At 38.4% G+C, this 13,747-nt stretch overlaps 1 protein-coding gene across 2 annotated transcripts; it reads left to right on the plus strand.

The window, feature by feature from the left end:
* The first annotated feature begins 712 nt into the window (after nt 1-712).
* rcn3 (reticulocalbin 3, EF-hand calcium binding domain) lies at nt 713-13,461 on the plus strand. Of its 2 annotated transcripts, none has more exons than XM_051387011.1 (8): nt 713-813; nt 3,310-3,533; nt 3,858-4,051; nt 4,222-4,394; nt 5,313-5,373; nt 5,461-5,552; nt 6,257-6,364; nt 12,326-13,461. In XM_051387011.1, the coding sequence occupies exons 1-8, from the start codon at nt 811-813 to the stop codon at nt 12,431-12,433; spliced, it is 963 nt and encodes a 320-aa protein (XP_051242971.1). In that variant the 5' UTR covers nt 713-810; the 3' UTR covers nt 12,434-13,461. The 2 variants fall into 2 exon arrangements, with proteins under 2 accessions (XP_051242971.1, XP_051242970.1); XM_051387010.1 differs by lacking the exon at nt 12,326-13,461 and adding an exon at nt 8,269-8,588.
* Nucleotides 13,462-13,747: the final 286 nt, after the last annotated feature.

The following is a 13,747-nucleotide window of genomic DNA, read 5'->3' on the forward strand; positions in this document are numbered from 1 at the left end:
TACCTCACCTCCTCAGCCGGTGTCTCTAGGAATGTGAGTATTAATATGACTGGGGTGGGATTCATTCAGGCTAACATATTCTTCAGTCTCACTCTCAGTAAGACAAAGTATATCAATATCATTTTTTTTAGGATCAGTAGTTTTTCAAGTAACATTATACTTATACTCAAATGTTCATGTATACAGTCCATTCTATGACATTTGTATAAAAAACCTTTAAAAAAATCATGAATGTCATGCATTTAACATTTTAGTATTACGTCATTATAGACCGATTTTCTCTCAGCACCCCAACATTATTGAATGAATATTGATCAAAACAATTGAGAAAAATAAACCGTGTATGACAGTGACACCAAGCTCTGCTAGTGTGATGAATAATGTAATAAACATGGTGAAGAAACTAATTTTAAACACGGTGCATCAGTCTTTCCCGGTCCAATATGGCGGCGACGTTGACATATCCCAGCCAAAGCTGCCAATGCGACGTCTATGTATTTATGTCTATGGTCATGCCGGCTTGAGAAACACAGCGAATATTGGTAGGGCGGAATTGCATTGTGACCATATTGTAGTAGTGCGCTTTCGCGCGACAACGTGGCAGTTAACAGCCAATAAGAGTTTGTCCTCAAGTATTTTACTACTGTATCCTACTTTTGATTGGTTAGAGTCCTCTTTAGGGCGTTGGTGATTGGGTAGCAGAAGAACAAGGACCGCCTCCCTGACGTTGTTATTTAAAGGTACACAGTGCCAACGCGGACTGCTGTTCATACACTACGAAGGGAGGTGTCGCGAGAACCTGCTAAGAAAATGGTGAGTAATTTTTCTCTTGCTTCTTAAAAGTAAAAAATGATAGTTGAGAACACTGGCTTACACCAAAGCTTTCACAGATACAGTGCATATGATGGTCTTCCTGCAGCATAAAGGAAAAGTATGAATGTGTGTTTAATGATGGGGTTGATGTCCCTAGCTGGGTTTGGGACAAGAAATTATTTTACAGTATTCTTGGGGTTACTGGTGACTTGATTCTGTGGATAAAAGATTTCCTTTCTGTCAACTACAGAAAGTCACCGTCAGTGGAATAATGTCTGACTTTCTTAGTAAGTCCAGGGATGTGCATTGCTTCTGTACTATTCTGCTAGTGTGTGGATCTGTGTACGCTGTGTACAGTGGTCGTTGTTGGCCTTCCATGGCAAACAGAATATGTGCATAGGTGGAAAATGAGCAGATTAATGATGAGATGATGGGTAAGATAAAATAAATTATTATTTCTGCCAAGTAGGATTTCATAACAAGGTCTGCTGTACGTGTTGAAGTTGAAGGAAGTTTCAGATGTCTTGGTACAGTTCTGACTGCTCTGTGTCAATGAAACCAAACATGTTAACATGTACTAAAGAAATGCACAACTTTCATTTCCTCGACACCTTCAGATAGTGAAGTGAATAAGAGAGTGCTGCCTGATCGATCACCTGAACTGCAGGCTTACGAAGAAGCTGGTTTGAATAGTTGGCATGGCCAGCAGAATGAACCCCAGATACATCTGTGTGACCGGTTCACTGTCAGGAGGAGAGATACCAGAAGACACTCCTCAGTCTTGATTCCCTCAGTTTGAGACTCTGACCTCTTGGAGGTGCTGTAAGCTCTGCCGCTTTGCCCCAGGGCCACTTTTGCAAAATGACAGGAGGGTAGGACCAGGTTTATTGATGCAGTCAGTATTTGTCAGTATCCATGATGACCTTTAACATCTTTTACATTAACTATTTGCACTTGTGATCTGAGATAGATGATTGATGATGTGATTATTTTAGATGGCTCTATTATGCTGTTATTGTCGACAAAACATTCTGTCCATGTACTGTAATAAAATAAAATGCAGTTTTGAGTAACTGAGGAGAGTTGTTATTTCTTGAGCAGGAAAGCTCCTTTTTTCACCATGGGAACAATAGTTTGATAAAAAAGAATTAATATATAATACATAATTATTTATTATTAATAATATCTAATACATAGTTTTTAATCTAAGTGTCTTTGTAATCTGTGACAAATAATGTACAGTCGATTTCAAAAGTACCCAATTTAGAGGATTTGTTTTGGTAATGCTCTATTAATAATTCTATGGGAGGATTTCTGAGAAGAACTTAATTAATGTTGATTACAGGAATAATGGAAATTTCTGAAGAAGACCTCCACTAACCCCATGTAAATATTACATTATTACTAATTTATTATTGGAAACTATACATTTAAGGATAATAAGGAATTTATTGTCACATGCATTAAAATGCCACCAGTGCAATAAGGAGTTGTAGTAATCCAGCCTAGAAGTAACAAATGCATGAACTAGTTTTTCTGGATCTGATCTGAAATTTTTGCAATATTACGCAAGTGAAAAAGAGCAGTCCTAGAGGTGTGCTTTATGTGGGAGTTAAAGGACATATCCTGATCAAAGATAACTCCAAGATTCCTGACAGTGGTGCTGGAGGCCAAGGTAATACCATCAACTATATCTTAAGACAGTGAGTTTCGGAGGTGTAAGCTCTGCGCTGTAAGCTCTGCTGCTTCGCCCTAGGTCCAATTTTGCAAAATGACAGGAGGGCAGGACCAGATTCATTGATACAGATGAATAAGATGACATTATTACATGAACATTTACTAACTGATATAAACTAAAAAAAAGAGAGGCAAGTCAAGTATTAAGTTATATTTACACTGCAAGCCCAAATGGGGCCCGTATCCAGTGTGAACAGGTCACGGTCCTGAAGTGACCTGCATGATGAATGTCAGTGTAGAGTGACATAAAAGTCACACAAATTCTGAGATGACTAATCACACTGAGGTCACATTGCAATAAATGATACCTGTATCTGTTTTGGACAACATATGAAAGTGGCCTGAATCAGAAAAGATCAGATTCCATGTCATTTGTGCTGTTCACACTATCATGGAAAAAATCCGATCTGAGTCACATATCACTTTGGCCTGCAGTCTGAAATGTTTGGAGAAAAAAAGATTGATGCATTCAATCAGCATTGTTCAAGAAAATCTGAGCTGTGAATCCTGATCTACAGTATTTTATTTATGGTTTTTTGTTTTGTGTTGAATGTTTTTATACTGCTTATATGTTTTTTTGAGCAAATTTTCACTTTGGTGGACATTACCAGTCTATTCTTTTCTACTGTTGTACATACATACTATGTTATATTCTGTTATGTACGGAGCAGTTTGTATTTTTTGTGTCTCTGTGCCACCCCACCGTGCTCTCTTCTGTTTTCTTAGTTTTTTCTCCTTCTCCCATTATTTCTCCACCAGTCATATATGATGATGCTGCTGTCACTGGCATCCTTCTGCATCCTGGCTGGCCTTGTTTTCGCCGTACCTGCTCAGGAGAAGCGCATCCATCACCAAGCTGATCTGAGTGATCATGCACACAATGATGCTCATGGCTTCCAGTATGACCATGAGGCCTTCCTGGGCAAGGAGGAGGCCAAGACCTTTGACCAGCTGACTCCTGAAGAGAGCAAAGACAAACTAGCGTAGGTTTTGCAGATCCTGAGTACACTCTTGCTAAACTGTACACTGCTGCCACAAACTGCCTTAACAGTCATGAGAAATCGCTGTTTCTAATATTTCAAAGTTTCTATTTATGTGTTTTAATTTATTCATCAGGTGTGTTTAATTTTGGACTGCAGACATTATTGCCGTGTGTGTGTAGGTCAGAATTGGAGGTTCCACCTCCAAAAGCAGGGAGGGAGCAGATGATTTCAGCTGTGGCTCAGAGGTACCGCTAACCAGAAGGTTGGCGGTTCGACCCCCCGCTCCTTTCTTATCCATATCTCCGATCCTATCTCTCCCCATAGGAAGATTGTGGACCGCATTGATACCGACAAGGATGGCTACGTCAGCCATGCAGAACTGCACTATTGGATTAAGCACCGGCAGAGGAGGTATATTAAGGAGAACGTGAACAAACATTGGAACGACTACGACAAGAACCAAGATGGCAAGATAGGCTGGGAGGAGTACAAAAACACCACTTACGGCTACTATCTGGGTAATTCACTGTGTGTGATAGATGCACCTCCATTCTAACTTGGTGTATATATATATATATATATGTAAGACTTGTTGTATATATATGTATATATATATATTATTCTTAACCAGAAATAATTTAGGAAATAACATCTATATGGAATTCTAGAATTCTTCCTTTTGTTTCAGATCAGGAATTTGATGACATTGAAGACAAGGCCACCTATAAGTCCATGCTCACCCGGGACGAAAGGCGCTTTAAGACAGCTGACCGAGATGGTGATGGTATTGCCACACGTGAGGAGTTCACTGCCTTTCTTCACCCTGAGGAGTTTGATTACATGAAGGATGTGGTAGTCCAGGTACAAACTACTCTCTAAACACCTGAAACTTTGATAAGTATTTCCAGCTGTGCAAGCCATGCTAGCTCTGCAATGTCAGTCCAACAGTTTGGAGTATCTCAGCATCTACTGGATGGATTTCCACCAAATTGGCAATGATTAGTCAAGTTATCTATTAGTTGTCAACTATTAAATGACATGACAACAATTAAAAAACATTTATTCAACATTTTGAGTCATTTTTTAAGAATAATTTTATTTATTTATTTATTTTTTTTTAAATTGAGAAGATTTCTTTAGTGCTCTATGACAGCAAACAAGACATTTGAGGATCCACATAGATTGGCAAACCCTGCAACTAGCTGTTTTGTAGCTGAATTCATGAAAAATTTTTTCACACATATTTGTTTCTGTTGTTAGATAACTGAACAAATAGAAAATTGGATCGCAGCTCAGAGTTGTCATAATTAAGCTTCTGAGCTGCAGATAAAATTGATATTATGACCATGCCGTTGGCAAACAAAAAAACAGGTTGATGACAGAAGCGAGACTGGCTATATTGCTTTTTAAGGCATCAAGGCATCTATTGCCACATCTAAATAAAATGCAAATGTGTGCTTTGCTCCATGTCTAATGATTTACAAGCATAAATACATGTTTGCATGTTTTTATCCGTTTGCAAGGATTAATCATCATTTTTATAAATTTTTTTCTATCCTACGACCACTGGGAAAGTTCAGTACCTTGGCTCATTTTTCGGGTAAAATCAGTGTATGCTGCATTAAAATATTTAAGATGCACAGTATCTTGCCCATAATGCTTCTAGTCTGACAGCTGTTACAGTGAAATTGTACATTTGGAGAAAATTACTTTATCAATACAGTGACATTAGCAGGAATGGACCATTATAAGAACTAATTCTATAATTTTATCATTTAGGAGACTGTGGAAGACATTGATAAGAATGGGGATGGCAAGATCAACTTAGATGAATACATTGGTACGTCACTTCCATTTTCTCTCTGACCAACTACCCCCTATCCTGGAAGCGTTCTGTCCTAAATGTATGTGTGCTGCTGCTCCACAGGTGATATGTACACACCAGAGAATGGGGAGAGTGAGCCTGAATGGGTCCAGACAGAGAGGAAACATTTCTCAGAGATCAGAGATGCCAACAAGGTAAAAGCTGCTCAGCTATTCACAGTTGGAGAGCTTAAACCGTTATAGTTCTCAGTTTGTTGCATATGTGTTCATTCCCGCTTGGATGTTGTAAATTGCCACACAGTTACTAGTTATGGTGTCTCCACATGTCCAACTTTCCCTTTAACCAGAGACTGAAACAATCCCATGTTGCTTTGTTAAGAAAGTAACCAAAACTGATTAAAGTTTGGCTAATGTGAAAACAATGGAAAATGTTTTGATGAACGTACAGAATAAAATATGCAAAATGGCAAGTGTAAAGTGACCATGTGTAAGATGTCCATGTGTAAGTGACCATATGTACAGTGACCTTGTGCAGTTTCCGATTGTCTGTGTTTGAGGTCAGATTACAGAGAGGGGGTGTCTGACTCTCTGAGGGAGGCGTTGTAGAGTTCGATGACCACAGGCAGTCGTGACTCTGCTGGCTTAGGCGTTTTTTTGCTTCTTGTTACTTCAGTGTTGCATAATTTGCCAACCACAGGGTTTGCTGCTTGGGTAGAACATGTAATGACCAACAGCAGGTTGGTCAACAGCAGAGTGCTACAATAGGCAAAAGTTATTTGAACAGTTGGTTCTTCCTCAGCTTTCAAGCTTTACGTTTCTTCTGCTCTCACATGTTGATGGGATCTATTTTTACATCTTACAGCGTCACTTCCTCAGTTATGCATCTGTGTGTTATACAGGACGGCTTCCTGGATGGTAGTGAGGTGGCCCACTGGATTTTGCCGGGAGAGGTAGACCATGCTGATAATGAAGCCAAACACTTGATCCACGAGACAGACACCGACAAGGTAGACCTGGCACTGCTCAAACTCTCTGACATCACAGAAACTGAACCACACTACCATATTAACCATTTTCAATACCAGAAGTTTTTGCTGGATTTTCACTAAACCTTATTTATTAAAGGTCGAGTGTGCAACATTATGGCTTGAAATAAGAATTTTTGTGGGTTTGTAACCCTAGAAGAGCTAGGGTTAGGGTTAGGGTTAGAGCTGTTAATCATGTTGGGCCGCGATTATTTGTACAGTAGCCCAGAATGGACAAACCAAACACTGGCGGGGCCTTTTGCATATTTTGTATACACACTTCTGCATCTTCACTGCTAAATGAGGCTAAATCCTACACCCTGGCTCTTTAAGAATTTCCTGGAAGGTAGCAAGTTAGAGTAAAATTTAGAAGCAAGTCTCCTTTCCAAATTTGCTTCACAATTAATATTGAAAATTGACTTGAATTAAACGTTTTAAAAAATAAACGCAGGTCTCAATTAGAGGCCTGGTCTGAATGATTTTACATAAATTCTTTGGATGTATAAAATCTCTTAAAACCCACCAAGTTGAGGCTTGATGGAGTCTTTTGTAAACTTTTGTAAATATGGACATGCTACACATTTGTAGGAAATTAAATTTTATACTATACATTAATATTCATACTGGTTGAAATAATATTGAAAAACAGTTTGATAGTATTTTTCATCTTTGCAGAGCAAGAGTCTTGTGCAAAAGAAATTAAGAGCCTGTCCTGTATAGAGGCATGTTCCAAATATAGGCAGAATGAGTTCAGTGCAAGCAAATAAAAGCTGGGCTTTGATATATATATATAGATATATATATCTATATATATAATATGATATAAACTTAAAGGATAAGGCTGGTTATATTCTAAAGATTTCTTATTGTCAAATCCTATATGCAGAACCAACCCAACAATGAGTGGATCCTACTAACAGTTATTGTCTATGTATCTATTATTCCTCTGTGACATAGTTATCCAACAACTATTAAATATGATCAGTATTGTACTGTTCCTTGGGGTGAAAATCACAATATGACAAAGTGCAATATCCAAATTGTAGAAGCTGCAATATTTTGAAGACGGTAGAATGTTACAATGAAGTACTGTAGTTCTGCAGAGATGTCCTGGCCTACAAATCGTGTTCTCCAGATGTGAGAACATCTTTGGTCCAGGCCACAGAAAAAATCATCATGATTTTTGCTTATTTCAGTGAAAATGTTATTTGTAATGCACAATTATCATTCCCTAACTACTAATACATACATAAAAACATACTAATCGTGAGTCATATTTGTCAAAATAATCACAATATGTTTTTATCGTATTGCAGCCTGAGTGATACCACAACAATACATTTCTCAATTGAAGCTGCAGTAGGCATCTTGGCTTTGATTTGTTGTTTTTGTCCAAGCCCAGTGAATTCTTGCAAATACCACTAAGAGCACTAGAACGAGCCAGGGGACCCTGATTTTTTTAATTTATTATTATCTGTCCCATGTACTACTGTAAGAATATAGTGATTTTATTTTTACAAAAGTTACCTACTGCAGCTTTAATCAGTTAGTTGTTTGGTCCTGAAAAGGTCAGAAAATGGTAAAAAAAAAATGTGTTTCCCCAAAGCCCAAGGTGACGTCAAATGTCTTGTTTTGTCCACAACCTAAAGATAGGCAGACAGCCCATCTCTTTTCTGTCAATTATATTTGTTAACATAGTGGAAATAATTGCCATAATTGTGGGTTCATTATTAACAAGCGTCTATCTGTTTCTTTCTGTGTGCCTGTTTTTCATCACCCTATGATCTCCTCCTCCTCCTCCTCCCCTTCCTCCTTCTCCTTCTCCTCCCTTTTCTTTCTTTCAATCATAAACCAATGTTGGATGGAATCTGCTGATCCAACAACAGGACGAGAAAATAACCAAGAAGGAGATTCTGGCCAACTGGAACATGTTTGTGGGCAGCCAGGCGACCAATTACGGGGAAGATTTAACGAAGAGACATGATGAACTTTGATGAGCTGCCAGAAGCTCATTTGGGTTTATATTTCACTACTGTGGAGAATTTGGTTACAGGGGTTTTGGGGTTTGGGGTCGGACAGAAAGTAAAGTCAGTGAAAGGTTCTGACTATCATGGACCCTGCACGTCCACATCCACACAGACACACTCATTCAAATACAGCGTGTACTCATATACTGTGTATGTGAATACAGATGATACTGATGATCCTTTGCCGTCTTTGTTTTATTGACATACATATTTGATTTTTAACTGAGATGCTATCATCGTAGATAGCATATTGCTGTTGTACAGTGAAAACTGTATCTCCAAAATATCAAAATGACAAAGTAACAGCAGTGTGGAGATGTCCAACATGCACTGGCATCCAGCTGAAACAATGCTCTTTTTCTATGAACCTAAGAGGTAGGAAAGTGGTCTCTGCACATGGGGTGTAATTGTTCTTAGATAATAAAAACAGCCAACATTGGGGACACATAGTTTGTTGGAGATGGACATATATATATGGACTATATATGTCAGAATGGAATGTGAATTTGCTGTCAAAAAGTGATGAAATGCACAATTGGAAGAGGGGAAAGGGGTGAATCGGAGACTAAAGTGCTGTGTTACTGACTTTTTGGGGTTTGATTATTAAATAAAGTTTGTCTCACTTGCCTCAGTTAAGGTCAATGTTCATGATTCAACAATAAGAAAGAGACTGGGCAAAAATGGCATCCATGGGAGAGTTCCAAGGCGAAAACCACTGCTGACCAAAAAGAACACAAAGACTCGTCTCACAAAAATATCTCGATGATCCCCAAGACTTTTGGGAAAATATTGTGTACTGACAAGACAAAAGTTGAACGTTTTGGAAGGTGTGCATCCTGTTACATCTGGCGTAAAACGCAGCATTTCATAAAAAGAACATCATACCAACAGTCAAACATTGTGGCGGTAGTGTGATGGTCTGGGGATGCTTTGCCCGGACGACTTAAGAAGTATTCACCTTTCTTGAAGTTTTTTTGAAACAGTTATACAGGTGAATATGGTTTATTTCCCACATTATCAGAACGTTTTGAGAGGTGAGGTTAACTTGTGGAAATGTTAAGCAAAGATATTAAACATAGATGAATGTGTATTTAGAATTTATGAAAGTAAAATGAAAGGGACAGGTACTTATTCTGTTGGTGTTTCAACAGCTGCTGTCACTACAAGCAACCATTCGGTCACCGAAGTCTTCTCTCAAGTTAGGACAATGGTAGCATATTTAATTAAAATCTGTTTATGTTATAATTAATCAGCTGGAATATTGACAAAACTATTTCAACATAAGCAATTACAGGGTCTTAATCAAAAGTCAGAGGTGGCTAAATTGTCACGGTCCATTTGCAAACTTTCTGGAACACGCAAGTAAGAGTGGACATTAACCTGGTCCAGGAGGCAACTTCTACAGTGTGATATAGAAACTTGAAACGACCAGTGCACGTACACTGAGAATGGACTTTACAGTGAAGTAGGAGACATGGTTGTCGTCATCTTCTTCATGTTCATCATCATCAGTCACTACTATTAGTGTAGTTGTTGCTACCTACTGTTGTTGCTGTGCACCTTTGTCTCTGTCTCCATCCTTCTGTCGTTACCTCTGCTCTCTCTCTCTCTCCGTCTCACCCCAACTGGTCGAGGCAGACAACCACCCACCTAGAGCCGGGGTCTGTCCGAGGTTTCTGCCACTTAAAGTGCTTGCTCGTGGTGGTACTGTTGGGTCTCTGTAAATAATGCTATAAGGAGTTTGGTCTAGACCTGCTCTATTTGAAAAGTTTCCTGAGATAACTTTCATACTATTGAAACTATTATTATTATTATAACTATTCATAGGATTCTTTAAAATGTCTTTTTAAGGATTTTAATTATATGATGAAAATGTCATGTTTTTCATGAAAATAGTTACAAAATGAATCGAAAATATAGTAAAGACATTGACAAGGGTAGAAATAATGATTTTTGCTTGAAATAATAATTTTGTCCTTATAAAATAACTTTGCTCTCATCAAAGAATCCTCCATTTGCAGCAATTACAGCCATGCAGACCTTTGGCATTCTCGCTGACAATTTGTTGAGGAAATCTGGAGAAATCTCATCCAACGCTTCCTTAAGCACTTCCCACAAGTTTGATTGGCTTGATGGGCACTTATTACGTACCATACGGCCAAGCTGCTCCCACAATAGCTCAACAGGGTTGAGATCTGGTGACTGCAGTTTGGAACTGTGCTTTGGGTCATTGTCCTGTTGTAGGAATCGGCTCCAATCAAGCACAGTCCAGAGGGAATGGCATGGCGTTGCAAAATAGGGTGATAGCCCTCCTTATTCAGGATCCCTTTTACCTTGTACAAATCTCCAACTTTACCAGCACCAAAGCATCCCCAGACCATCACAATTACTTCACCATGCTTGACAGATGCCATCAAGCACTTCTCCAGCATCTTTTCATTTGTGTGATCCAAACACCTCAAACTTTGATTCGTCTGTCCATAACACATTTTTCCAATACTTGTCTGTCCAATGTCTGTGTTCTTTTGCCCATCTTAATCCTTTCCTTTTATTGGCCCGTCTCAGATACACGTTTTTCTTTGCGACTCTGGCATCCTGGAGTTGCCTCTTTTCTGTTGATGTCGAGACTGGTGTTTTGCAGGTACCATTTAATGAAGCTGCCAGTTGAGGACCTGTGAGGCGTCTGTTTGTCAGACACTGGGGCCTTGAAATTTTCTTCTTCTTCTTCTTCTCTATGTGGCTGCACTGAAAAAATCACAATGTATTTTCCCCCCCTGGCCTCTAACCATTTATTGACATGTGCAATTAAAGCCATATGTACAAAGTGTAATTTATTTCCATATTTATTATATATAAACTGGAGATCAAAATTAATGTCAAGGTCACTGCGTAGTCCTATTAAAATGATCTAAACAGGAGTAAAAGAGCTGTATTTTAAGCATATTTCATGAGTTACATATGTTCTGAAGCACAGTTTAAAAAACGTAAATGTTATATTTGAAAAGGAATACTGATCAAAATTAGAGAACACTTTCAGATACCTCCCAGTTATTGGTGTTAATCTGGCACCTGGTGCTAATTCCCTTAATTATCTGACAAACCTTATTCAACTTGCAGCCTAACTTTCCAGTTTTCACTGACTTTGCAGGATGGTTAGCTGTTTTAAGTGACTGAAACCCTTCGGCAGCAGGTTGTCCAGATGAAGGCAGAAGGGATGACCCTATCAGCCAAAGCAAGAGAAGTTGGTCATTCCAAACAATTTCTAGAATATTGCATCTTTACAATGTCACAAAATCATTCAAGTCCCCCAAGAAGGCTGGTCATCCACTAAAGACAAAAACAAGAGAGCACATGATAATTCATAGAATCTCAGTGGGCACTTGGTTCAACACTGCAGCTGGATTTGCTCACCAGTTCAGCACTGTTCAGGGCAAGGATCTGTCTTGTCAAACAGTGTCTTGACGTTTAAGAGCATTTGGACTGAAAGCCCACTCTGCAGTGACCAAACCTCTCATTAGCAGAAAGAATCAAAAGGCTAGACTAACCTTTGCTGAGGAGCATGTTGTGTGGACAGAGGAGAACCAGTCCAAAGTTCACTTTAGTGTACACTTCCTTCTAACTGTTGACAGAAAATGTTGTTGTAATATTTCTCCGTGCTACAGTCATTGCTGTTCTCTAATTTAAAAAAAAATTATTTAGCAGAAAATTTTTGTTTTCTGCTAAATAAAGTTTTTTTTGTTGAAGTGCCTTGGTTATTTTGTACAACACTGTTCTAGTAGCATTGTATAGCCACAACGAAAATTCCTTCAAATGTTGAGCAATGAAGTTTAAATTATTTCTGAAAAAATCAAGTATTCCTAAATGGTTTTTCAATTTTGATCTCCAGTGTATATACATATATCTCTTGTCATGTCAGGATGGCCGTCTGACACTCTCTGAGCTACTTGACAAGATGGACTACATTAAAATCAGCACCATCACTGACTATGGAGGCATGAAGGTGGACAGCCATGATGAGCTCTGAAAAGCTGACTACAGAACAGGATGAATTATGTCTTCATACTTGCTGCTTGAAAATGTGAGCTTTTACATATATTGTTTTACCATTATTTCTTTATTTAATCAGAAACAATATTTTTCTATATGAAATAACAGGTGTATGTTTATCAAATCCATATACTATAGGAGTATATTTTTTGTATACTTTTGTAGGGGTAAAATTTGTGAACACTTGAGCTGTATCACTTAAAAGAAGCAGGTGAATAAACTTTGGTTAATTTAGTCAACAATTTTGTGCCACCTATGAAATGGGGAAGAAACAAGAAACTATCACCGCACAATTAATCACAATATTATCAAAATCACAATATGGCCAAGTGCAATATGCAAATCACAGAAAGTGCAATTTTTGTTCAAGGTAAAATGTGTGACAAACAGGATTGTAATGAAGTATGTAGTGCTGCAGAGGTGGGAACTGTTGGGTCTCTGTTGGGTCTCTGTAAATTATTTTACATTGAATTGAAAATTCAGGGCATTTCCTACAAATTGTTTTCCAGATGTAAGAAAACATGATTGTTTGGTACAGAACTCAAACATTGTTGCATCAGCATGATTTTAATTGTTGTTTCAGGGAATTTAATTTCCACAATAATGAATGAAATTGTGAATCATATTACAACACTATCTGTCAAATGAATCACAATATGATGTTTTTACCATATCGTGCAACCCTAGTCGTCAGGGAAGTAAATCTCAGAGAACCTCGGGAAGAATACCCAGCACATTTGTCTGGAGGCTATAAATTCATCTAAAAGATCTAAGCTCCATTGGTCCATGGTTCACAAACTTTTGAGCAGCACTGTATATGTCTACTTTAGCAGATCAGTCAATAATGAACTGGCCAACTAGAGCAGCTCTGATTCAAAAGCAGCACTGCAAACCTGATGAGGACTTCCAAGGTGCATTTTCAGAGATGCTTCTTCTTCTTCTTCTTCTTCTTCTTCCATTTAATAAAAACAGCAAGCCATTGGTTTCCATGTGTTATGTAAACGACTTTGTCTCTCTTAACATCTGACATCATTTCTACTTTACTGTTGTCAAAAATTATGTGACATCACTGCATTCAATGCAGTTAAAGTTCACACACACACTCACTCTCTCACACTCACTCACTCTCTCACACACACACACACTCACTCTCTCACACACACACACACTCACTCACTCTCTCTCTCACACACACACACACACACACACACACACACACACACACACACACACACACACACACACACACACACACACACACACACACACACACACTCACTCACTCACTCAC

The sequence above is a fragment of the Dicentrarchus labrax genome, unplaced genomic scaffold (assembly GCF_905237075.1).
Source record: "Dicentrarchus labrax unplaced genomic scaffold, dlabrax2021, whole genome shotgun sequence".
Classification (NCBI taxonomy): domain Eukaryota; kingdom Metazoa; phylum Chordata; class Actinopteri; family Moronidae; genus Dicentrarchus; species Dicentrarchus labrax.